Here is a 22920-nt window from a genome sequence, read left to right on the forward strand (position 1 = left end):
TGCCCGCCTCTGAGAAGCTCCACACTCTCCCTGTCAACCCGGGCTCGTTTTTGCTGAGTCAAATGCACAGCGGAGTGATGTGGCTCAGAAGTCCCTTAAGCACAAAAGACTAAACAGAGGGATATATGGCAAGGAAGTGGAGTTAATTGGCTGTTTGAAATTGATTGTGTGTGTGTGTGTATTATTTCCTCATAAACCGCATATAGAATCTTCTCTCTCTGCTTGGAATTTGCAGGTAAGAGGGAGAGGCCCAACTAGCTTGTGCGGAGAGGAGCGCACCACTTCATGGCTCACAGGGATGTCGAACCTAGAGATCTTCAAGCTCTGCCTTCCTTTGTCTCTTGGGGGCAAGCAAGGCCGACATGACTGCCAAGGCTCACTTGAGCATGTAAGAGCCGATCCTTGCCTGGCTGGCTTGTGGCAGGCTGCGAGCTAAATCCAACTCAGAGAGGCGGCTATAAATAGCCATTCATTGTCAGCGTGTGTGAGAAAAGACAAGAGTGAGTGCGTGCTGGTTTGATTCAGGCCCCACTAAAACGGCTGTGCGGACAGGACTGTAAACGAAGCGGCTGGGATTGGAACAAGAGTCCGCAGGCACCGCCAGGGGCTTGACACTCACGGAAGGGAAGCTGTTCAACGCTGGACTCGCCTCTGCTAGGCAAAAATCATCTTGAGGCACCTCATAGCGACCCCAGTGCGCTATCAGGAGGAGTTTGAAAGCTCGAGGCTTGGAAGACTGCAGGCTGGATCATGCTCTCTATGCGCTGCCGGGACCAACCATCGAGGACCCTGAGGAAAACCAGAGGCACGCCCCAGGCTCTAGCGGAGGACTCAGCCTCCACCGAGATGCCACCCGGACAAGGCAAATCCCGCTTCCAGATCTTGCTGGATGTGGGTCCAGTCCTGCCCGAGGACATCATCATCCAGACCTTCGAAGGCTGGCTGCTGATCAAAGCGCAGCACGGAACCAGAATGGATGAGCACGGGTTTATATCCGGAGTTTCACCCGACAGTACAAACTGCCAGATGGCGTCCAAACCAAGATTTGTCTGCCATCCTCTGTCACGATGGGATCTTGGTGGTGGAAGTAAAGGATCCAGTCGGGACCAAGTAAAAATTGGTTCTTGTTCACACTGCAGGATGAGATGAAAGACAGCGGCATGGTGCGGATGTTTAACTTTTGAGATGCTTTGCTGTAACTTTTATGAGGATTAAAAACGTATCCACAGTTCCTTGGTATGTGGAGGTTGTCTTTCTTATCTGTGGTCAGAAAGGAAGGCTTTCGAATGTGTCTGAAATGATGCTACTTTTATAAGAAAATCACCAGAGAACTAGCAGACTCGAGTTTGGTCCTAGAAAGGACCCGGCATTGTTCCTTGGTGAGTTTAACATTCCAGAGAGGCAACTCCTCTGATCCATGGCAAAGCAGCCACGCTAGGTAAAGAGATTCTGTTCTTACTCATTTCATGGAAGGTCTCTGTGAATTTTACTTAAAGAGGACCCTTGTTGTAAATCTAGAGTCAGACAGCTAGAATGCAGTACTCGGAGCTGGGTCTGAACCTAGTTAGGAGTCACTACCGTTCTTGCTTCTCCCCCAAGCATCAGAGGGACTTTTCAGTTAGCTTGGTTTTTTAAAAGTTCCAATCCAAACCTCACTCCGTTCTTAAAAACTAAATTGACGCAGGACTTTTGATCATAGGCAGCATATATTACTTGTGTGTTTGATTTGTTGACTTACAGTGTATATTGTCTCGTAAGTTAGGTGTAGGAGATTAAAACATTGAATTGCTGAATTTAGTAAGTCTCAGTCCTTGCTGTGACAAGCAGGGATAGCAAGCATCACGCATCTGCTGTCTGGTGTAAAGTTTTAAATAGCCCCTGCGGCCAGCGAGGACACCCGAGCTCAGGCAGCCATCTGAGTTCACACAGCGCATGCTCGTTAGGACTAGACTAGCGCCTCTGTTCTCCCACAAGGCTGCTTTGGCTCAAGCCTGAGCTGCTGGTGGTTAAGAATTCCAGCTTTGGGAGGCTCGCCTTCGACAGCTGCGCACAGGCATCTTGAGTATTTGCTATCTCATCCCGTACATTCAAAATACTCTTGTGGAGGAAGCGGCTGTTTTTATATCACTGGGCACCGGCTGTGAGCTGACGCGGAGCCCTGGGGACAGTGCTAAGAATAGCAGAGAACGACAACCCCTATCACGGTGGACGGCTCTGTCACTGCGCAATTCCATCCTGCCTCCCTTGGAGTCAAGTTAAAACAGGGAAGACAGGAAGTGAATCAATCAGGGATGTGAGAGTCAGTCGAAATCAGAAATCAAACTGTGAGAAGGCCATGGCTACTTTTTAGTAACACTGAAAGGATTTGGAAGTCATCTGTTTATTTGAAGTTCGTGTCCACGGCTGACATTCAGGGTGTGAGGTCTAGGATGAGCCATCACTGTTTGAGAAATTGAATCTCCCAGGTCAGCACTGTGGCACAACACTAACCAGGTGGGTGTGGGTTGCCAGATCTGGGGAAAGGATTAGAAGCCGGGCTCAGTCCGATACCCACTGAACAATGTTGCCATCGAACTAATTACATAACCAATCGTGTTTTGAGAAACAACGAACCCCTTGAGGCCTTTCATCTGGTGTTGATTTCCTCTAGATTACACCTTCCTTCTACCCCTGAGGAATTTTTTTGCCTTCAAAAATTAAAATTCAACACATCATCCTGTTAGCCCTTTTTTTTCTAAGATAAAATTCAAAGGCATACGTCACTATTTAGGTTTCAAACTATGAAAAGTAAAATGATTTGTTGTCAACCACCATGGATATCTAGTTCACGTTCCCTTATCACTTTTGACAAAATAAGAGTTATCCTTGTATGAAATCTGACACCCTGGCTGCCTTGTCCCCACTGTCATCAACTTAAACCATTCTCTGCGTTTCTTAACCCCATGGGCTTCATTCTCTGATGACGGCCACACTGTTCTTACTTCCAGTTGGTTTCACCCAATGAGTGAAGAAGAGACCTTGTCAGTTGTTCTCATCAACTTAGACCATGTAACCCAATATATGGACAAGTTCAACAGAACAGAATCACCATACACGGGCTGCCCAGTCACCCAGTGACACCCACCGTGGAAAAGAGGGGATGTAGCTAGCGCACAGGAGGAACAAGCTCGGGGCTTGCTTTTCTGCTTACTTCCACAGGGCAGCAGACGGAGACTTCGCCATGGCCAGTGTGCGCGCGTGCACGCACGCACGCGCGCGCGCACACCACACACACACACACACACCTGCAGAAGGCTCCCCAGGGCTATTCCCAGTCTTATGGGGCTCTGGGGTTATAACACCCGTCTCATCAGCTGAGGGTGTGGCTTTCTCACATTCTTGTCCTGGGCACTACTCCATCCCTTGCTAATTCCCCTGTCTCTGCTACTCTTTCATAGATGGTGCACTCATTAAAGTTTCTTGAGAAATAGAAATCTGTATCTGGTTGGAGTCTGGTGTGCTTGGCATTTTATATGATAAGAAGGAAAAGGAGGAGGAGGAAGAGGAGGAGCAGGAGTAGAAGGTTATATTTGCAGCCAGGAAGCTTCTGGAGAATGTACTTTTAGAAAAACGTAGAAATTCAAACAGAATTCCACAGATACCTTTTGAAATGCAATCCTGCTTAACACAGTGCTTTCCCAATCATACTTATCATTAGACCACAAAAACAAAACAAAACAAAGTGAAGTCTACTATCTTGCCTCCCAAGGATGTTTTCAGCAAACAGTTACAAAATACTTCTTGGCCCGACCCTTCCTGGGAAGATTTTGGACATGAGGAAGGAAAGTAGCCTTGGTCAAGGACTTTGACTCTGCTTTCATCCTATCTATTGGGCTGAAGGATCTGGTACAGTCACAGTTTCTTGTTCCAAAAACAGATTCCTGTAGATGCACAGCCTCTACTGTTGAAAATATTCTCTGGTGAGGACAGGGGTGGGAAGCGAGGATGGGGTGGGAAGCGAGGACGGGGTGGGTAGCCGCATGTATGGAAGACCGATGTGTGAAGATACATAAATAGCACTTGTATGGACAATCTAAAGTGTAAACAGTCACAGAGCGCAAATTAAAATTTGAGCAATTCCAGTGGCGCAGGATTCCTATTTGTTTTTATTAGGGATCCGAAATGTCCTTATCGATATTTTTATTAATGATATGAAAACTCCTGGTAGTGGAATTTAGCATGTCAAAACTTACTTTTGGAAACAAACGATTTACAACCTTAGGTTTAAAAAAAAATCTTCAAGCTTGACAAAAATCCGTTTTCCACCAATAGCTGTTGTTCTCTTTAGCAGCTACTAAGTAATAAGGTGGAAAGAAGGTTAAAATATTGGTTCCCTGTATTAACTTACAGTTTATACCCTTTCTTTTCTTTCCTTTTTTTTTTGATAGGGACTTGTTATGCATCCAGAATATTCCTCTCTCAGCCCTTGGTGACTGGGCATACAGGCACGACACAGGCATGCAGTACCAAGCTGGATTCTCACCTACTACATTTGGACAGAAAGTCTTTGTCTTAGTCAACTAGTTGGCTAGATGTTCCCACAAAACAACAGAAGTGTTTTAATCTGAAAAAAAAAAATAGACGGCTCCGTGTGACTGGTGGTTACTTTTCCTGTGTGTTTAATGGACTGTGTTTACACAAACGCCATCCCACTAAAGGCTGCTTTCCAGCCTGAAGGATCAAGACACCAGGTATCCAGTAGATGAGGCACCATAGTCCCCATGACACCATTCTTTGTGACCTGTCGCTCAGACGCTCTGTGTTCTTCATGTCTGTTTTTCTTGGTGGTCAATAGAAGCATAGATTAACATATTAAAGTCAACACGAAAAGGTCATTTTAAGGCTTTAAAAAGAATGGGAGCCAACGTTTTTTTCATATATTTCCAGGTTATGTTGTTGTGTTCATACATTTTTGTGGCTTGTCATTATATATGTATACAATTGTAAGTTGAAAATTAATAATTTCTCTGTATTGGATTGTTCCTTAAATTATTATTGTAGCCTGCTTCCTTTTGGAAGCTTTAGCTTTAAATCTGTGTTAGGAGAAGTACCAGAAGTACCACTTCCTAGTACGTTAGCGCCTCCGTATCTTCCTGCTTGCTCTACATTCAGTGTGATAGTGCGGTTTCTGATGCTTTCGGTTTATTTGTGTTTTATTTTTTTTCACTGCTAGGGAAATTGTACTTAACAAACACAACAAAAACCAGATGATGAAAGCTTAGAAATGTGTTACTCATCTAGGGCTTGTTTAACGTGTTTCAGTCCTATAGAGTGGAGATGTGTTCTGTTAATCTGTGTAGAAAACATAGCTAGGAAAATATTCTCAAAAACATTTGAACTACACGAAGTGATAGGTCATATTTATTAAACTCCTGTGTGTTTTATGGCCAAGGATTTGACTCCAAGGCCAAATATCCTAGTTTGTGTGGGATGTCCCAACTTCTCTGAGAAGTCTCGTGTCCTGAGAAATCCCTTAGGGTGAGCCTGGTCCACTGGCTCCTCTATCTCTGCACCTCATCGAATCTTCAGAACTATAATATAATGTGTGTTGCATACACGTGTTGAGATATCACATGGTACCACATAAATAAAATAATTATGCTTAACACAGATTTTAAATGTTTCAATGAGAATGCCAACTACTCTGATTTAACCATTACATACTATGTATGTATCAAATGATCACTGTGTCTCACAAATCCACACAATTAAAACATAATAATGACCAAAACAATCCCCAAGGGCACAGCATGGGTACTATAGCTGTCCCCATTCTGCAGATGGGAAATTTAGGTGAGCAAACTGCCCAAAATTTTGCAGCCTAGAGGGTGACAAATTTGGATCTCAAATTCCTAACTGTTTAAATTTGTTTGCTTTCAAAGTGTACCTCCCTAGTTATTCTGGTCTTGGCCATGAAGCCATAGGCATCCTTATTTTGTCTTTCTCCCTGGGATTACGTTGTTCTACGGACTTCATACCAAAAAAAGCTATTTCAAATCTACTGTTGAATTTAAAAAAAAAAACCAGTTACACAAGAAGCTGGTTATATCTCATTCAATAGCAACAGAAAATTGAAGGCACACTGAGTTTTCCAGAGCCTTGAAATGTTTATTTTGGGAAATGAAGGACGCTGACCTTGGAGAGAAAATACAAGAATACATAGAAACTTTACCCGGGAAGGATCAGTGTTAAGAGGGACAGGAGATGCCAGCCAGCAGCTCGAAGAGCAGAGCAGTCGATGCAGTGTGTCACGGGGTGCCACACTGGGCAGTCCGTCTATCCAAAGCCATAGCAGAAAAGGACAACTCCCATCTGAGACAAGCACAGAGCAGCCTGCTCTGGAGGAGAGGGCAGACGACTCCTTCTCTCTTGATGAGCTGGATCTAAGAACCTTCTGGCATCTTTAATCCACCTCTCCTCTGTCCTGCATTGGAAAGAATGGGAGCTGGAGTTACATCAGTATTTCCAAAGCCCTTTTATGTTCTGCTTCTTGGGTTCGGAAGTGATTCACCTTGCTACCGTGGATCTGCCAGACTTCCTTCAAATATGTGTGCGATTCAAAAGATAGAATACAAAGCCACGCGCTGTCTTGCCCCACAGACCTGCTCTAGAAGTGAAAAAGTCTGCCAACTCTGCAGGAGGGAAAAGGGTCGAGTCTTAAATATCTTAAGGGCATTTCCGCACTCTCTTTTAGGAAGTGGCAACTGAGAAGGGGAGAAAGGGAGAAAAGAGCTACTTTTAGCTTTATCTGCTGCAGCGGGGATAGAGCCTTTGCGAGGAGAAAGGACATCGCAGGATGACTTGCCGTGAACTTGCTTTCACCTTCACTCTGTGAGTTGCTACATCTCACAGGAAAATTCAGCAATCTGGAAGATCTGGGCTGCTCTGATATGTGGCACGGATACATCAAACAGAAGAAGAGAGTTTCTCCCACAGAAACGGCTCTGTAGGCCCAAACAGGGCCGAAGCAGAGCGCAGCAGCAGGTGGGCCCTGTTACACGGTTTCCAGCTGGGACGTTCTGTTCGCAAAGACCCATAAAGTAGCCTTAAAGCTAAAGTTTTTGAATCTTAAAGACAGGAAGTTGTTGCATTCAAATAGCTAGCAGTAACTATTATAACAACTGACAGTTACCCCAAGAAATTTTAACGTTGGGAAGAAATTAGTAAGGAAATCCGCCTTATCAGTTATTGCCATAAAGTTAGCACGCTTATGAAGAGGCCCAGAACAAGTCACCCAAAATACGTTATTTTGAAAAAAATGCTTGAAAAGCAACAAATAAGGGAAGAACAGACCTCGTTTCTTTCTGTGTGTTTCTCTGACTCTCTCTCTCTGTTTCTCTGTGTCTGACTCCCTGTCTCTGTGAGTGTGTCTTTCTCTGCGCTGTCTCATGTCTTCCTCTGTGTGCTCGTCTCTGTCTCTCTGTCTCTCTCTGTCTCTCTTTCTTCCTCTGTCTCCATCTGTCTGTCTCCCTCTTGCTTGTGTGCTTGCATGTGTGCATGTGGCCGGGCAGGGTCAGACAACAACTTCTGAGCATTGGTCCTTGCCTTTCTTCTTGTTTGAGACAGGGTCTCTTTGCTGTCCACTGTTACATATCTGGTCTAACTGGCCCATGGGATTCCCAGGTTTCTCCTGTCTCCACTCATGCATGTTGCCATAGGAACGCTGATATTACAAATGTGCACTACAGTGCCAAGCTTTATGTGGTTTGTGGGGCTTTGAACTTGGGTCCTCATGGCTGCATGGCAAGTGTTTTCCTCACTGAGCCATCTCCCTAGCCTTGTCTGTTGTTTTAGCAGGCGGAGATGTCGTTATGCGAAAGATGCCCTTGCTGCAGAATGAACATGGTCACTCTTGAGGTGGGTGGGAAGTGGAGGCCAGCGGAAATCAGCACAAGCAGGTCTGACAAAGCAACTTCCTTGCCCACTTACCCAGTCTAGCTCCAGCCCTCTCCTAGTTAGGGTTTCTATTGCTGTGAAGAGACACCATGGCCACAGCAAGTCTTATAAAGGCAAACATTTAATTGTGGTGGCAACTTACAGTGTCAGAGGTTCAGTCCATTGTCATCATGGCGGGGAGCATGGCATCTGGGAGTATGGCAGTCTGCACGCTGACATGATGCTGCAGAATTCTTGATGCAAAGGCGACAAGACGGGAACTGAGACCCTGAGTGTATCCTGAGCATATGTGAGACCTTAGAGCCCACCTCCGCAGAGATACGCTTCCTCCAACAAGGCCACACCCACTCCAACCAAGCCACACCTCCTAATAGTGTCATTCCCGTTGGTGATCATTTTCTTTCAAGCCACCACATTCCACTCCCTGGCCCCCAAAGGCCTGTAGCCATAGCATAATGCAAAAATGCATTCAGTCTGACTTCAAACGTCCCCATAGTCTATCACAGTCTCTACAATGTTTAAAAGTCCAAAGTTGAGAGTCTCTTCAGAGATTCATGTAATCTCTTAACTGTAATCCCCTATAAAATCAAAATAAAAAAAACCAGGTCATATACTTCCAACACCTAGTAGCACAGGATATAAATTATCATTCCAAGACACAGGGAAGGGAGCATAGTGAGGAAACACCGAGGACCAGCTGGACAAACTCCCCACTCCGCAGCTCCATGTCTGGTGTTAATCGCCCTTCAGATCTCCAACTCCTTTCAGCTTTGTTGACTGCAACGCTTCTCTCTCTCTCTCTCTCTCTCTCTCTCTCTCTCTCTCTTTCCCGGGCTGGCTCTCTCTCTCTCTCTCTCTCTCTCTCTCTCTCTATCTCTCTCTCTCTCTCTCTCTCTCTCTCTCTCTCTCTCTCGGGCTGGTTCCACTCCATGGCAGCAGCTTTCCTCAGCAGCTCTCCTCAGCAGGTCTCCCACAGCTCTGGCAACTGCAACGTCTTGGGTTCTCCAAAGCAATTTAGGCTTCAATCTCACGGCCTCACACAATGGCCTCTCCCAGAACAAACCCCTGACACATGCCTGCCTCAGTGGCCTATCTGAGCTGTGGAAGGAGATTCTGCAATGCCTTTCTTCTAGCCTGGACTCTAAAGCCAGGACCGCACAGCCAAAGCTGCCGAGTTCTGCTGCTTGCTGGAGCTGGAACACGGCCCCCCTGTTCAATTACACCTTCACCAGCTTTCTGTTTTCCATGGTTTCCTCCACTGCCTGAGCTTGGCTGTTCTGGAACTCACTATGTAAGGCAGATGGCCCCAAACTCAGAGATCTGCCAGCCCCTGGCTTCCTAGTGCTGGGATTAAGGGTGTGCACAAGCCCCTTTGCCTTCTCATTTTTTTTGTACTATGCTCTGTCCTTTTTAGTACAGACACTTCTGTCTTTGGCTCTTCTCTTGCTTAGGAGGAGGACTCCCACAGTATGTACATTTGGTACACTTGCATGTCTTTTTCCTGTTAATCTGCATCAGATTAATTTAAACTGAAAAACACATAAGACCATGGTAAAATACTGTCTCTCCTATACACTTGTGATCATTTTATTTGGGGTTTCCCCAGAGTACCCGCTACTTCATATTATAACCTATCAGAATGAAAACTTGCAGGTACATAGACTGTCCAGGAGAGGGCGCTGAGACCTTACAAAGCCAGAGAGGGACCAGCCATTCATTCCATCAGCCTTCCAAGTGCACAGGTTTTTTACCTTAGGCACTGATATCCCAGGAGGACTGGTCTGCATGATAATGGGCTGTTCTGCTGGCAAACACAAAAATTCTTGTGTCCTAACGCTCTCATAGATGCTTTTGAGTTGATAGAATTAGCTAACTTAATTGCCATTAGAATAAAGTCATAATTAAAAAGCTAAATCTGCATTAGCGGGATCTTTCAAATCACAACAGCTGCTCCGTGATCCCAGAAGAGAAGGGAAATCAAAATACTCAATGGCAGCTTCTAGACCAGTGGTTCTCAACCTCCCTAATGCTGCAGCTCTTTAACCATAAAATCATTTCATCGCTACTTCATTATCGTAATTTTACTACTGTTACGCATCATAATGTAAATGTCTCTATTTCTGATGGTCTCAGGCGACCCAGAAGGGCCGTTTGAACCCCATGGTGTTGCGATCCACAGGCTGAGAATCTCTGTTCCAGATGGAAAGTGTCTGAAGTCCGATTCAACAGAAATGAGTGTGTGAGATATGCAATTGTATGCATTCTCATGCCCATTCTTCCTCTCAAGTTCTGGAAGAGAAAGAACAGCTTCCTGCATTCGCGTTTCATGGCATTAGTAAAGAAATTGCCTGTAAGCCGGAGGTAGACTGTAGTTGTAGTCTTGTATCTGAAACAACCACCACCGGCAGGTCCTTTATTCGTATCTAGATTAACATTAAAGTAGGGTTGGGGGAGAGGGCAGAATGTGTTTCATGCAGGGTGGATCTAGATGCCTTTTCTGCTGTAACTGCTGTAACCAGAACCGATGGATGCCTCACCTGCCTTCTCCTGAAAGTATCAGCCGCGCATTTATCGCCCTCCCCCAGGCAGGACAAGGGCTGTGGTGATTACTCTAAGCTCACGATGGTCTTAGTGAGCAGGTTCAGAGAGCGGGAAGGGAGAGTGGCTAAGACCGATGGTGTGCAGTGTGTCACTGATCAGTTCCAATGGAGCTGGGTTTTAGCATGGGGGGTAAATTAGATGCATGTCACTGCTGAAGGAAGCCACGTCTGTGGGGAAATGGAACATCAGCATAGCACAGCTTCAGGACCCCTAGATGCTGCATGTAAAACAGGTCCTTTCCTAAGCATATCCATTTATATCTTGATAATGAAAGAAAAGTTGGTAGAGAACGTGTAAGTCAGAAACACAACTTTTATTAAGGAAGTTGTCACACTGGCCTTTAACAATCCCACTAATTACATTCAAGTAAAACGGTGGTGACAAATTCGGTTAGACACAGCCTCAGACAGCTGTTCTCCGAGAACCCGTTCAGCTAGAAATTACATTCAGTGTCGTTGCTGCTATTTATCTTTGAGTCCTTCTGACCTCCCAACCTCAAACTGAATCTCCAAATTGGATTTATGAAAAATCAAAGCTCCCACGAGGCATTTCTTGAGTCAAGAAATCAGGGAACTGGCATCATTAAAGACAGCCCTTTTCTCTTTCACATCCAATCGAGCTTTGCAGCCCCACGTTACGTGGTGGCTGTGCAATGGCCGAGGAAGGTACGGCTTCCTGAGTGACGCTTTCCTCGTCGGTAAGCTGAGAGTAACTCACAGAATAAGACCCTGACCAAACCAGACAGTCACCTCAAATACAGAACATCTATGGTACTCATTAGAAACCGTAGACGTTAGATGACTTCAGGATGATGATGAGCTTGCCTTACAGACCTGGTCCTTCCGTGACAGACCTTTAGGAAACAGCACGCTTGGGGCTTGGTTCAAAGATAAAAGAAGACATAGTGCCCTCTAGTGGGAAATAGACGAAACAATCTAGAGACGGGTATTTTTTTTTTTTTTAATTTCCTGCCTGGAATTCAGACTTAAATAAATCACAAAAATGAAATATAAAGTTAGGAAACCAAGTATTAATATATAGACATGGTTTGGGTACCTTTGTATTATCCTATAAAACAATGAAGCTTATCTTATCCTTTCATTAGAGAAACACTTACATAAACAACTTCAGGATCAAAGCCACAAACACTTTTTGCCAAAGAAACATGAGTCACTGTTACTGTCTTTACACAAGTGATTGGGTTTTCCACCACAAAATTATTTCAGCTGGGCCTGATGATTCTTCCCAACTATGCTGGGTGCTGAGGCAGGAGGAGACATACTAATTCAAGTTCAAGACCAGCCTGAGCAACTTCGTGAGACTCTGTCAACATAAAAAGTGAAACCAGGCCTGGAGTACTGTTGAGTAGTACAGCACTTGCTGGCACATGTGAGGTCCTCAGCTCAATCCCCACCCCTTAGAAAAGATTTCAGTGTGCTGGAAGAGAGACGGAAAGACTTCTTGCTGCCCATATGTGGTCCCACCCAACTGGCCAGTCCCAGCTTTTCTGATCCTTTTCTGAGATGTCTAGTGTAGTCCTGCAATCCTGGCACAGGGAACTGAGGCAGGAGAACTGGGAATTCAAGAGCTGCCTGGTTAACACTGCAAGACCCTGTCCTCGTCTTCCAAAAAGAAATTGTCATGGGACTGTCTCTAATGGTACTGTCTATGCTCGAGCTATTACTTAAAGAACATTTCCCTTAGCTGCGTGTTACTGGGTTGGTTTGCGTCCAGCTTCTGACCCTTACAATTTCCTCTTCACCAACACTGCTGCCCTTAACATTCAGTCAAGACAGTGTAAAGTGGTGGTCAAAGGCAGACACTCTGACCTCAGACTGGACTTCAATCCCAGCTTTAGCATTTATGGGTAGTGCGGGGCATATTCTTCAGTATAAAACAGTGTGTTAATACCACTGGCTTCACAGCGCATCTAACGGAGGATGGTTAGAACAGGGCTTATCCCTGAGAGACTCTTCTGGGCCTTCTATAGATTCCATATACTATTGATTCAAGAGGTTATCGTTCATGCGAGGAAGAGTCCATGCAGGAAGGGCCCTCGCCCTGTGTGTTGACTTTTAGGAAGAGAACGTTTCCTTACAATCCTCTGGCTTCTCTTCTCTTCTTCCTAGAGAAGCAGGGGGATGCATGGGCAGTGGACGGACTACAAGTACCCCATGAGAGAAGGCAGAGCCTTTTCCAGCGGTGCTAGGTGGGTTTGTCTCTCGCTCTCTAGTAAGCTTACACTTTAACTCTGTCCATAGTAAGGAGAGTAGCTTGTTTTCCACTTACCAGCAGTATGCTACGGCTCTCTGCCTGGCCAGATCTCCGTCTGTGGATAACTTACATACATCAGATAGTTTTTGAAGAGTGTGACAGAATTTGCCTAGGATGATTTTCTAAGATGACCAAGACTGGAAACAAAGAGCTTTCTAAGATTTACAATAAATTATAGTGTTGGACCCTAGCGTCTAATCACCAAGGAGGAGGAGTTGCCCCAAGAGACCATCTCTCATATCACAGCTGATGTAAAAGCATGAGGATTTCATTACTTCTGTCATGACAGGGTCCTCCAGCAGTCGGGAGGCTAGAAGACCCCGAATGGCTAGTACAGGCTATTTTTAAAGGGAAAAAACCACAGAAGGAAGGGGTATCTGGGGGTTGTTCTTTAACTATTATGATTGGCTTATTCAAAAGGGCTATTACCAATAATTGGCTGGAGAGTGGTTGCCAGATAAGATGAGGTAAAGGGAAACTTCTGATGGTCACTTTGCCCCTTCCCAGGTACTAAGTCAGAACATCAGTAACTAAGTCAACACCTAAGGGTTATCTTGCCCCTATTCAGGGAGATGGAAAGTTCCCAACATCTCAGTACGTGCCTGCATAGCTGTTATGTCTTTGGTTCCCAGGGGAGGAAGGAAAGTACTGAGAGTTGTCAGAAATGGCTTCAGAATTGTCTTAAAGTTCTACAATGGTAATATATAATTATAATAACATGTACAACTCTGGTCAAAGTGAGTAACTGCTAGCTCTCTTTGATGAGGTGTGGTATCATAACCAAGCTATGGCAGTGAAATTGGTGAACAATTCCTCAGCATATGCTCTTTTAATTGTGTGGCCCAGCTGGCAAGAATGCTGTAGACACATTGTATGCATGTGTGTGGGGGGATTATATAATATATGTATGCGGTGGAGTGGGGGCTGTGTGTGCGTGCATGTGCGTGTGTGTGTGGTGTGTGTGTGTATTCTCTTTAAAGCAACCCTATTTCCCTGGCTGGGCAGTTGTGGTGCACACCTTTAATCCCAGCACTTGGGAGGCAGAGTCAGGCAGGTCTCTCTGAGTTCAAGGCCAGCCTGGTCTACGTAGTGAGTTCTAGGACACCCGGGACTATGCGGTGTCTTGGAAAACAAAGCAAATAAAACAAAAAACTCCCACACAACACAACAACAACAACAACAACAAAACAAACAAAAAGCCCAACAACACTATTTCCTCCATTTTGCAGCAATTGATACTGAAAGACAGAAGCAGCAATCTGCCCAGTGTTGTATGATGGCTGATACTGGCGACTTCACAGGCTCTACAATCACCAGGGAGACAAACCTCTGAACACGTCTTTGAGGGAGTTTCTAGACTGGGTTAAATTGAGTTAGGAAGATCCACCCTGAATACAGGCAGCACCATTCTGTGGCCTGGGATCTCAGACTGAACCAAAAGGGGAAAGCAAACTGAGAACCAGCGTTCATCTCTCTGCCTGTGACCAGCTCCCATTCCTACTGCCACGCTTTCCCCGCCATGATGACATGCATCCCCTCATGTTGTAAGCCAAGACAAAACTTTCATCCTTGAAGGTGCTTTCATCGTGTTTCCAGTCACAGCAACGAGAAACACAGCTAATACAGACATAGAGCTAGCTGGGTTTGAACCCAGGCAGTCTGATCCCTGAGTCTGTACTGCCGCATCATCTGACTTTGCAATTTCTCAATCCAAAGTACTAGAGAGTGGGTGGGGTCCCTTGTGAAAAGAGTAAGTGAGCAGACAAGCTGATAGGAATGAGGCTTAGGTGGGCTTAGGAGGTTCTGGGAAACTAGGAGACAGAGAAGTGTAATGACCTGTCCTGTCTCTTTAAGAGACAAGCCACACCCACTTCCTCCTCCTGCCCGCTGAGGCAGGCAGCTCTTCCTTCCTGCTTGCAGCCTGAGTTTCTTCCTTTTCCATCTCCCTCTTGAAGAAGCAGCTTCTGCCTCTCCCCACTTCTCCCCTTTCCCATTCTGTCTGCCCCCTCTCTTTTTCTCTCTCTCCCTCCCTCCTCTTCTCCCTTCTCCTCTTCCCTTCTATAACCCACTAAATAAATATCCAACCTCCCTCTGCATAGCGTGCCTATCCACATCTCTGTCTCCCGCCCACCACTGCGTGTCTCCCTGCCCAGGACCAGATGCCTTCAGAGACTTGCGGCTTGGTCTCGTGGCATGCCCATCTGTCTGTCTCTCCTCATGGCCTGCTGCAGGATTTGGGGATCCGCAGCATTTTACTTTTATAGGAAGACTGGTTGATGGAAGGTTGGAAAACCTAGACACGCTAAGCCAGGTGTGCTGGCACACACATGTAATCCTAACAGGTGGGAGGTAGAGACAGGAAAAACAAGTTTGGAGTCAGCTTGAGCTACATAAGAGTGACTGTATCTCAAAACAAAACCCAAGAACAAACCACCCAGGAGTTTGGATGTGGGAAAAGAATGACTGAAGCCTCAGGATTCTGTGTTAGTCACTGATTTGTCTCAAAGAAAACTCTGTGGCTCCCAGTTTCACAGACCAGACACTAGCAAAACGCAAGGAAAAGTGGAGCAAAACTGGAGCTTGACCTTGACCTTGGCCACCAATGGGAATGGGCCTGACTGAAAGTAGGAATCCGTTCTTTCTTCCTTTATTTCCAACCAAGGCTGGAGATGTGAACTGGAGATTTCATCTGTATTGGAAAGCTGGAACTACAAAGCATGAAGCTCCCTGGGTGGGGACGATGTTGAAAGGGCAAAAGAGGAACTGAAGCTGAAGTGGGACCGAGGACCTTCCAGAGGAGCTGCCGAATTTAACGGGCTGCACATTTCAAGTCCTCAGCCAGCCACTTCAAAGAGGGCAGAGAAGAACTTGGACGCAGCGAGGAAGCTTCACAAGCAGCTTGAGAGCATTGGCTAGAAGAAACAAAATGTGGCTTCTGGCCTTACCACTCTGCTGCATGGGGAGAAACAGGGAATGGCTGCTTCTTACTCTTCTCACCTTCCCAGGATGGAGGACCTCTTTGAACCAGCGAGGATGGTGCAATGCTGAGGAGGGTGAGGAACAAACACCTTGGCTTACAAAACCGGATGCTTATTTTTAAACCTTAACTGTGTGTACTTGGTGCCATGTCCATAGTTCCAACCCTTCTGACCTTTTGATAGCCCCTCTGTGTGGAGTTTACTTGCCTCTGACTACTGTGCCTTCAAGGGAGGGTTGCTCCCCCGTCTGCCCCAGGCTTCTGTGATCCTCCATCTTGCCTCAGCCCGGAATATCCTATTAATACTTCTAGCAAAGACATACTAGACTCATTCCTATCCTTATTCCTTAAACCTAATCTGCCAAACCCAGATTATCTTGAAAATGATCAACTATGCTCGGGAGTGATGCTTTGTGCATTTATTAGCCATCTGGTCACCCTGTAAGTGGTAGAGTAGGCCCAACAGAGCAACCCCAGTGAGCCACGCACTTGTATAATCCTGTCCCCCTGGGTGCTGGTAGAACCTATAACTTACTTCTAAACTGTAAAGCAGCTGCAAATATAATCAGATATGGGGGAGCCCATAGAAGTGGCTCCGCTCCATCTTGATTTAGGGTTAGAGAGTGAAAGTGTGTTTTGCTCCTTCAAGGTCAAACAGCAGGTCTAAGGTGAAGCTGCTGGAAGTCTTGCCTAGATAACAGGATGTTTGGCATAAGGTGTAGATACTGGGTGCTTTGCTCCTCAATGTTTTAAACTCTTGCTTGTTCCTTGTATTATGATTTTAAAAAAAGTCTTCTTGTCCTCCCCTTTGTCTTGGGTATAAGAGGGCTATGAAAAATAAGCCTGAGGCTCAGTATTTACTGATGGTCCTCAGTCTATCCTATGTCTGTTTCTTCTGTGTCTCTGTTATCCCTCCAGGCAATTTCTCAATCTATGTGTTCCCTCCAAGCAAGAATGAACAACCTGGGTGGGACCCAGCAAGTCATTGCCCCATTGCCCGGATGTGGGCTGTGCCACAGATGTCACTCTGTTGATTGTGTTTTGTTATAAAATACTGTCTCAACTGGATGCAAAGACATCCTTGCTGGCTTTGAAGATGCCATGTTGAGGAAGGGCCATGCAACTACAGATAGCTTCTTTAAGATGACAGGGGTCCCAAAACAACAGCCAGCAGCAAAACAGGGAGCGTGGTGCCCTAGCCTCAGGGTCAAGGTCTGTCCACACTATAAGAGTTCAGAAGTAGGAGCTGCTTCCCTCATTCAGGCCTTTAGATGAGGGGCTACCTGGCTGGCCCCTTGTAGCCCTAGAATACCCAGAGCTCAGGATGTAACTGAGCCATGCTCAGATGCCTCCCACTGTAAGAAACTCTGAGCTCATAGCAGGGCGTGCTTTTGGACGGGCTCACTGCCCAGTAGCAGATCGCTAAGAAAGGCAGTGGAGTGGTAGACAGCCAGGGGGAATGTTGGAGATACTCAGTGATAAGAAATCAGGAAAGGCCAGAGACTTTTCAAAGTTCTTTTTGAGATAGGAGCACTTCACCAAACGCCCCACCCAGCCTGTGCTGTGTAGAATTCGCCTTGTGTAAACACTGTGATTATGGCTTTGAGAAGATATGCACATCGGTCGGGTTTTGGCCAGGAATGCAGAAATCATTACACCACTTGAATGATGCAAAGCACACACTTTGTTAAGGAGGCAGTGAGAGCAGATGGGAAGCCTGGCAACAGGGAGACAGCCTAAAGATTAGCAGCACATCTGTGGCATTCTAAGCCACCTTTGGACTCAAGTTTCAGATTTTACTTCACCCCAGGCACGGGCATCCATACAACCAAAGAGTCTGAAATGTTTGGGTGGAAATTCCATTCCAAGTCCCCTCCCTTGGGAGTTGCCTCAGTCCAGACTCCACCCCCAAGAAAGCTGCTAAATGATGACCCCTCCCCAGAGATGCTCAAGACCTCTCCCACAGGGTATTTACACTGCCCCCCAGAGAACAAACCGTGGTTTCCAGTCTTCCTTCTCATCTCCTCCCCGGGGGGACTCAAAAGCCATCCAGGAGCATTGGTATCTTTTTCTAATTCGGTTTGATTTGGTCTGATTCAGATTATTGTGTGGGAGGAGGGGCCTATCGGAGTGGAGAAACTTTTCAATATGGTATTGAAGTATATGTATATTTGTACATGTGAGTGTGTCGTTTTGTTTGAGACTGGGTGTGCCTGTGTTGTTCCAGCTCAGGCTAGCTTCACATTAGCAAGTCTGACTTTCCTGCAGTAGCCAGGAAATAAAGCTGCTGATAAGAGGCAACAAGATGACTGCCAAACAGATCTATGAGGGACCCGGATACTGGAACTGTTATGGGAAAACTGGGAAGCAGTGGTTTACCCAGAGTGTAGTGGATTAAATAAAATGCTGCAGGTGTGAGCAACGGGTCCTGAGACCTCTAGCAGGGGTAGGCAGTGGGCAGGGAGCAGTGTGGCAGGTGAGAGACAGAGGCATGGATAGGCACACCATGCAGAGTGAGGTTGGATATTTGTTTAGTGGGTTATGGAAGGAAAGGGGAGAGGAGGTAAGGAGAGAAGGGGGAAGAGCAGAGAGAAACACAGAGAGAGAGAGAAAGAGGGGGGAGGGGAGAAGTGGGGAGAATGGAGAGAGGCAGAAGCTGCCTCTTTCGGGGAGAGAGCAGACCATTACACAGAAGCCATGCTTGCACAGGTTCAGTAGCAGCATGTTGCGATAATTGTTTTTCTCCATTAACATGAACAACAAAGCAATTCAGAAAAACAGCTGGCTCGAGGTGATAGAAGTGCCCATTAATAGGAATGCAAAGTTTTGATAAATTCTGGTGAGTTTCTTTCTATAAAGGAGGTCTTGGTGAAGTAAAGCACCACTAAGTTACCAGATTCTTCATTAGCGGTGCTTCATCCTGGCTATCACGCCTTTTTTCCACATGGCTCAGCTTTCTTTTCAACAAATGATATTATTTAAACTTGATAGATCTACTCTAGACGCTTCCTCAAAGCAACCATCTGGGGTCTGCTCTGGACACTTCCTCATTTCTGTGGATTATCATCCACGGACATAGGAAGTACACATATCAAGAAACCTGTTCATTTTCTCTTGTTACTCTTTCAGTATAAAGTTCCCTTAGAGTCAGCACTGTTGAAGATTAAGAGAAAATTATCTTTCTTCCCCTATACTGTATGCTGACATGGAACTAGTAAGATATAGTGTAATGGTCTGTCCTGTCCCTTTAAGAGACAAGCCATGCCCACTCCCTCCCTTGTCTGCCAAGGCAAGCTGATCTTCAGCTTCATGCCTGAGTCCCTTCCCTTTCCATTTCCCTCTCGAAGAGGAAGCTTCTGTTTCTCCCTTCTCACCACTTCTCCCCTTTCCCTCTTCTCTCTCTCTCTCTCTCTCTCTCTCTCTCTCTCTCTCTCTCTCTCTCTCTCTTCTCCTTTTCCCCCCCATAACCCACTAAATAAATATCCAATCTATTCTTCTGTCTCTCACCTACTACGTGGCTCTATGCCCAGGACCAGCTGCCTTCAGAGACCTGTGGCATGGTCTCATGGCAAGCCCATCTGTTTGTCGCTCCTCATAGGACTGGCTGCTCCATCGAGGTCTCTCACCCACCATGTGACTCCCTGCCTGGGACTTACTGCCTCTTATGGCCCACTGCAACCACTTGGGGAACTGCACTGTCCCTGCCTGGAACTGGCTGCTCTGGTGACCCGCTGCCCACTGCCTGACACACCCCCCCATGCTTAGAGACCTGTGGTGTGGTCTCATGGCCTGCTGTTTGCTACAGCCACTTGGGGATCCACAACATTTTACTTTTACCATTACAGCAGGAGCAGGAGGAGCAGCAGGAGCAGCAGGAGGAGCAGGAGGACCAGGAAGACCAGGAGGACCAGGAAGACCAGGAGGACCAGGAGGAGCAGGAGGACCAGGAAGACCAGGAGGACCAGGAGGAGCAGGAGGACCAGGAGGAGCAGGAGGACCAGGAGGAGCAGGAGGACCAGGAGGAGCAGGAGGACCAGGAGGAGCAGGAGGATCAGGAGGACCAGGAGGAGCAGGAGGACCAGGAGGAGCAGGAGGACCAGGAGGACCAGGAGGAGCAGGAGGAGCAGGAGGACGAGGAGGAGCAGGAGGAGCAGGAGGACCAGGAGGACCAGGAGGAGCAGGAGGAGCAGGAGGAGCAGGAGGACGAGGAGGAGCAGGAGGAGCAGGAGGAGCAGGAGGAGCAGGAGGACTAGGAGGAGCAGGAGGAGCAGCAGAAGCAGGAGGAGCAGGAGAAGCAGGAGGAGCAGGAGGAGCAGCAGAAGCAGGAGGAGCAGGAGGAGCAGGAGGAGCAGCAGAAGCAGGAGGAGCAGGAGGAGCAGGAGGAGCAGCAGAAGCAGGAGGAGCAGGAGGAGAAGGAGGAGCAGGAGGAGCAGGAAGAGCAGGAGGAGCAGGAGGGAAAGCCATTGATGTATAAAAACATTACTAGAAACTCCTGGATTTTTCTTAGCTGAGGTCCATGTAAACGGGCAAATGTTTAGACTGGTTGTAAACCCTTACAGCATAGTGGGATAGATGCCACAGACAAGAGTGTATGAAGTGCCAAGGTGACTGTATCTCTATGCTCATTAGCGGATGGAGGCCTGCAAGTCCATTGGGATGGGGACTGGACACTGGAAGCCCTCAACTTGATTAGATGGTTGGGTTTTCAGCCCTAACCTCTAGACTCTGGAAGGATTGTGAGCCTCTTGAAAAAATTTCATGCTCCTCTCGTAACAGGGATGTATGGATGCCTTTATTTAATGCTGATCAGAAGTACAAGCCAGGCTCTTAAAAAGCTAAGCATGCGCAGAATGCTCTGGCTTTGATCCAAAGCAACAGAGCAAAGAAACAAACCAACAAAACATAGGTCGCAGCCTGAAGTTTGTGGAGGGGGCGGGGGAGACAAAGCCTTCCATCTAATCATCCCTCCAGGGGGGTAGTGTCCACCCAAGATTAAATTATAGACACAACTGCCTGGTCTCTGATGTTGCATAATTAATTGCTTGCTTAGGGGTTGGGAGGAACAGCTCCATCTCTCTCAAGGTCACGGTTGTCTTTGGTTTAGATGAGCGTAGTGTGAACATCTAGAAAAGTTCCTTGGCTCTCCCAGGCATGGAAAGGGAGAGGAACAATTTCGGGATGTTTCTGTCCTGGGTCTGTTCTTCTCTCTTGTCTGTGTGTTCATTCACTGACAATTTCCCACGCTCACATCTTCAGTTGCCAGCTATGAGCAATAACTCAAGAGACTTCTAACTCAAGGTATACTTCCATCTCATGGGTTCCAGACCTTTTTGTACAACCGCTTAGAGAATATTCTCTCCCTGGTGTCCTGCAGATAATCCCAAACTCTATCCTCAAATCTATCCACTTACCTTAGTTGAACCTGCTTCTCCTCATTACACCTCATCTCATCAATGACCTCTTTGATCCACTGCTGACTCCTCTGGATTCTAAGTCCATGCGTACAGAGACGATTCCCATCACAGCTGTTTCTAGCATTGTACAACACATAGCAGACATTGCTGTAAATCCTGCTACAGTAAGTGAACGAAGCCTTGAGTCTGTAATTTGCATCAACCCTCAGGGAATAGACACCATCCTCGTCTCTTTTCTCCCTCCTCCTTCTGTAGCTACATTAATCAAATCAGACCCCTTAGCTTCAGAAGGCCTTCCCTGATTATACCTTTCTCCTCCCTGGTATGCCAAGTCCCAGAATTTCCTGATCTACAGCATATGATTGCCACACCAGTTTCACTCACCAGCCATCTGAGGGATGAAGCAGGCACCATATTCTTATCCCAGTGTATCCTTGTCTGTAGAAGGTAGGAGAGATGTCCTGGAAGAGGTATGTTGCTGGAGCTTCTTCTGCTCCTTCAGCCAATAGCTGCTGAGATACCAGCCCGTTGGGGTGCAGTCTCTCTCCCTTTAAAAAAGCAGCCACTTCTCTCTGCTCTCTCTCTGGCTTCCGGCTCTGCTTCAGGTGACTAGGCTCCTTTCCTGTTGTGCAGAGGGCTGTTGTCTGGGACGGTGATCTGTAAGTTTTTCCCTTTAAATAAATAACCATTCTATTAATCATAATTCCAAACTGCTGTGGGATTGTTTGTGACTTACGCCTTCAGAGGTATCTGGAAGATGTTTGGGCATAAATGTGGACCTCAGAAGAGGACTGTACCAGAGAGAGATGGGAGGTACTCATGGTGATGCTGTGGGATGACTGCTCTGTATCCCTGGTGATGCCGTGGGATGACTGCTCTGTATCCCTGGTGATGCCGTGGGATGACTGCTCTGTATCCATGGTGATGCCGTGGGATGACTGCTCTGTATCTATGGTGATGCCGTGGGATGACTGCTCTGTATCCATGGTGATGCTGTGGGATGACTGCTCTGTATCCATGATGATGCTGTGGGATGACTGCTCTGTATCCATGGTGATGCCGTGGGATGACTGCTCTGTATCTATGGTGATGCCGTGGGATGACTGCTCTGTATCCATGGTGATGCCGTGGGATGACTGTTCTGTATCCATGGTGATGCCGTGGGATAACTGCTGTGTATCCATGGTGATGCCGTGGGATGACTGCTCTGTATCCATGGTGATGCTGTAGTGATGACTGCTCTGTATCCATGGTGATACTACGGGATGACTGCTCTGTATCCATGATGATGCTGTAGTGATGAGAAATTCTGCCCAGGAAGTTGGGTACAGAACAGAGACGAAAGATAGTCAGACATTTAGGATAAACTGAGACCGTGATTCTCTAGAGAGAACATACCCCAGGTACAGAGGCGAGCTAATAACCCTATGCAAAGATGCTAGCTTAGTGTGACCACATCTTCTGATTCCCCCTTAGCTTAGGAAGTTGGAATTGTGCTTTGGAACAAAAGAATCTCCAACACAGATGCTGCTCAACATATGCTGGGGTTAATTAAAATAAGTATAAAGTAGAAATGTGTTTAGTATGCATCTCCCATGGGACACCTTAGCTTAGCAGCCCACCCCACCTGAGGGGACAAGCTGGATAGTTCCCCTCGTGACCACTGAATGACTAAACACCATGTTTCCCTGCTGCTGCCCAGCATCATAGAAAAATCAG

The 22920-nt window shown here is 46.6% G+C and overlaps 1 protein-coding gene and 1 long non-coding RNA gene across 2 annotated transcripts; one reads left to right on the forward strand and one right to left on the reverse strand.

Moving 5' to 3' along the window:
• Positions 1-298: 298 nt before the first annotated feature.
• On the forward strand, positions 299-1223 carry Hspb3 (heat shock protein family B (small) member 3). Its single transcript, XM_075977983.1, is given in 6 exon segments — positions 299-388; positions 659-718; positions 720-788; positions 790-991; positions 994-1035; positions 1038-1223. Coding segments are annotated over 6 exon segments (540 nt in total). The 3' UTR covers positions 1115-1223.
• A 4902-nt stretch (positions 1224-6125) lies between these two features.
• LOC142852796 (uncharacterized) lies at positions 6126-21794 on the reverse strand. Its single transcript, XR_012910997.1, has 3 exons — positions 21586-21794; positions 8078-8168; positions 6126-6463 (listed from the first exon to the last, which is right to left on the reverse strand). It is a non-coding gene; the product is annotated as an uncharacterized LOC142852796 (long non-coding RNA).
• Positions 21795-22920: the final 1126 nt, after the last annotated feature.

This window comes from Microtus pennsylvanicus, chromosome 6, assembly GCF_037038515.1.
Source record: "Microtus pennsylvanicus isolate mMicPen1 chromosome 6, mMicPen1.hap1, whole genome shotgun sequence".
Classification (NCBI taxonomy): Eukaryota; Metazoa; Chordata; class Mammalia; order Rodentia; family Cricetidae; genus Microtus; species Microtus pennsylvanicus.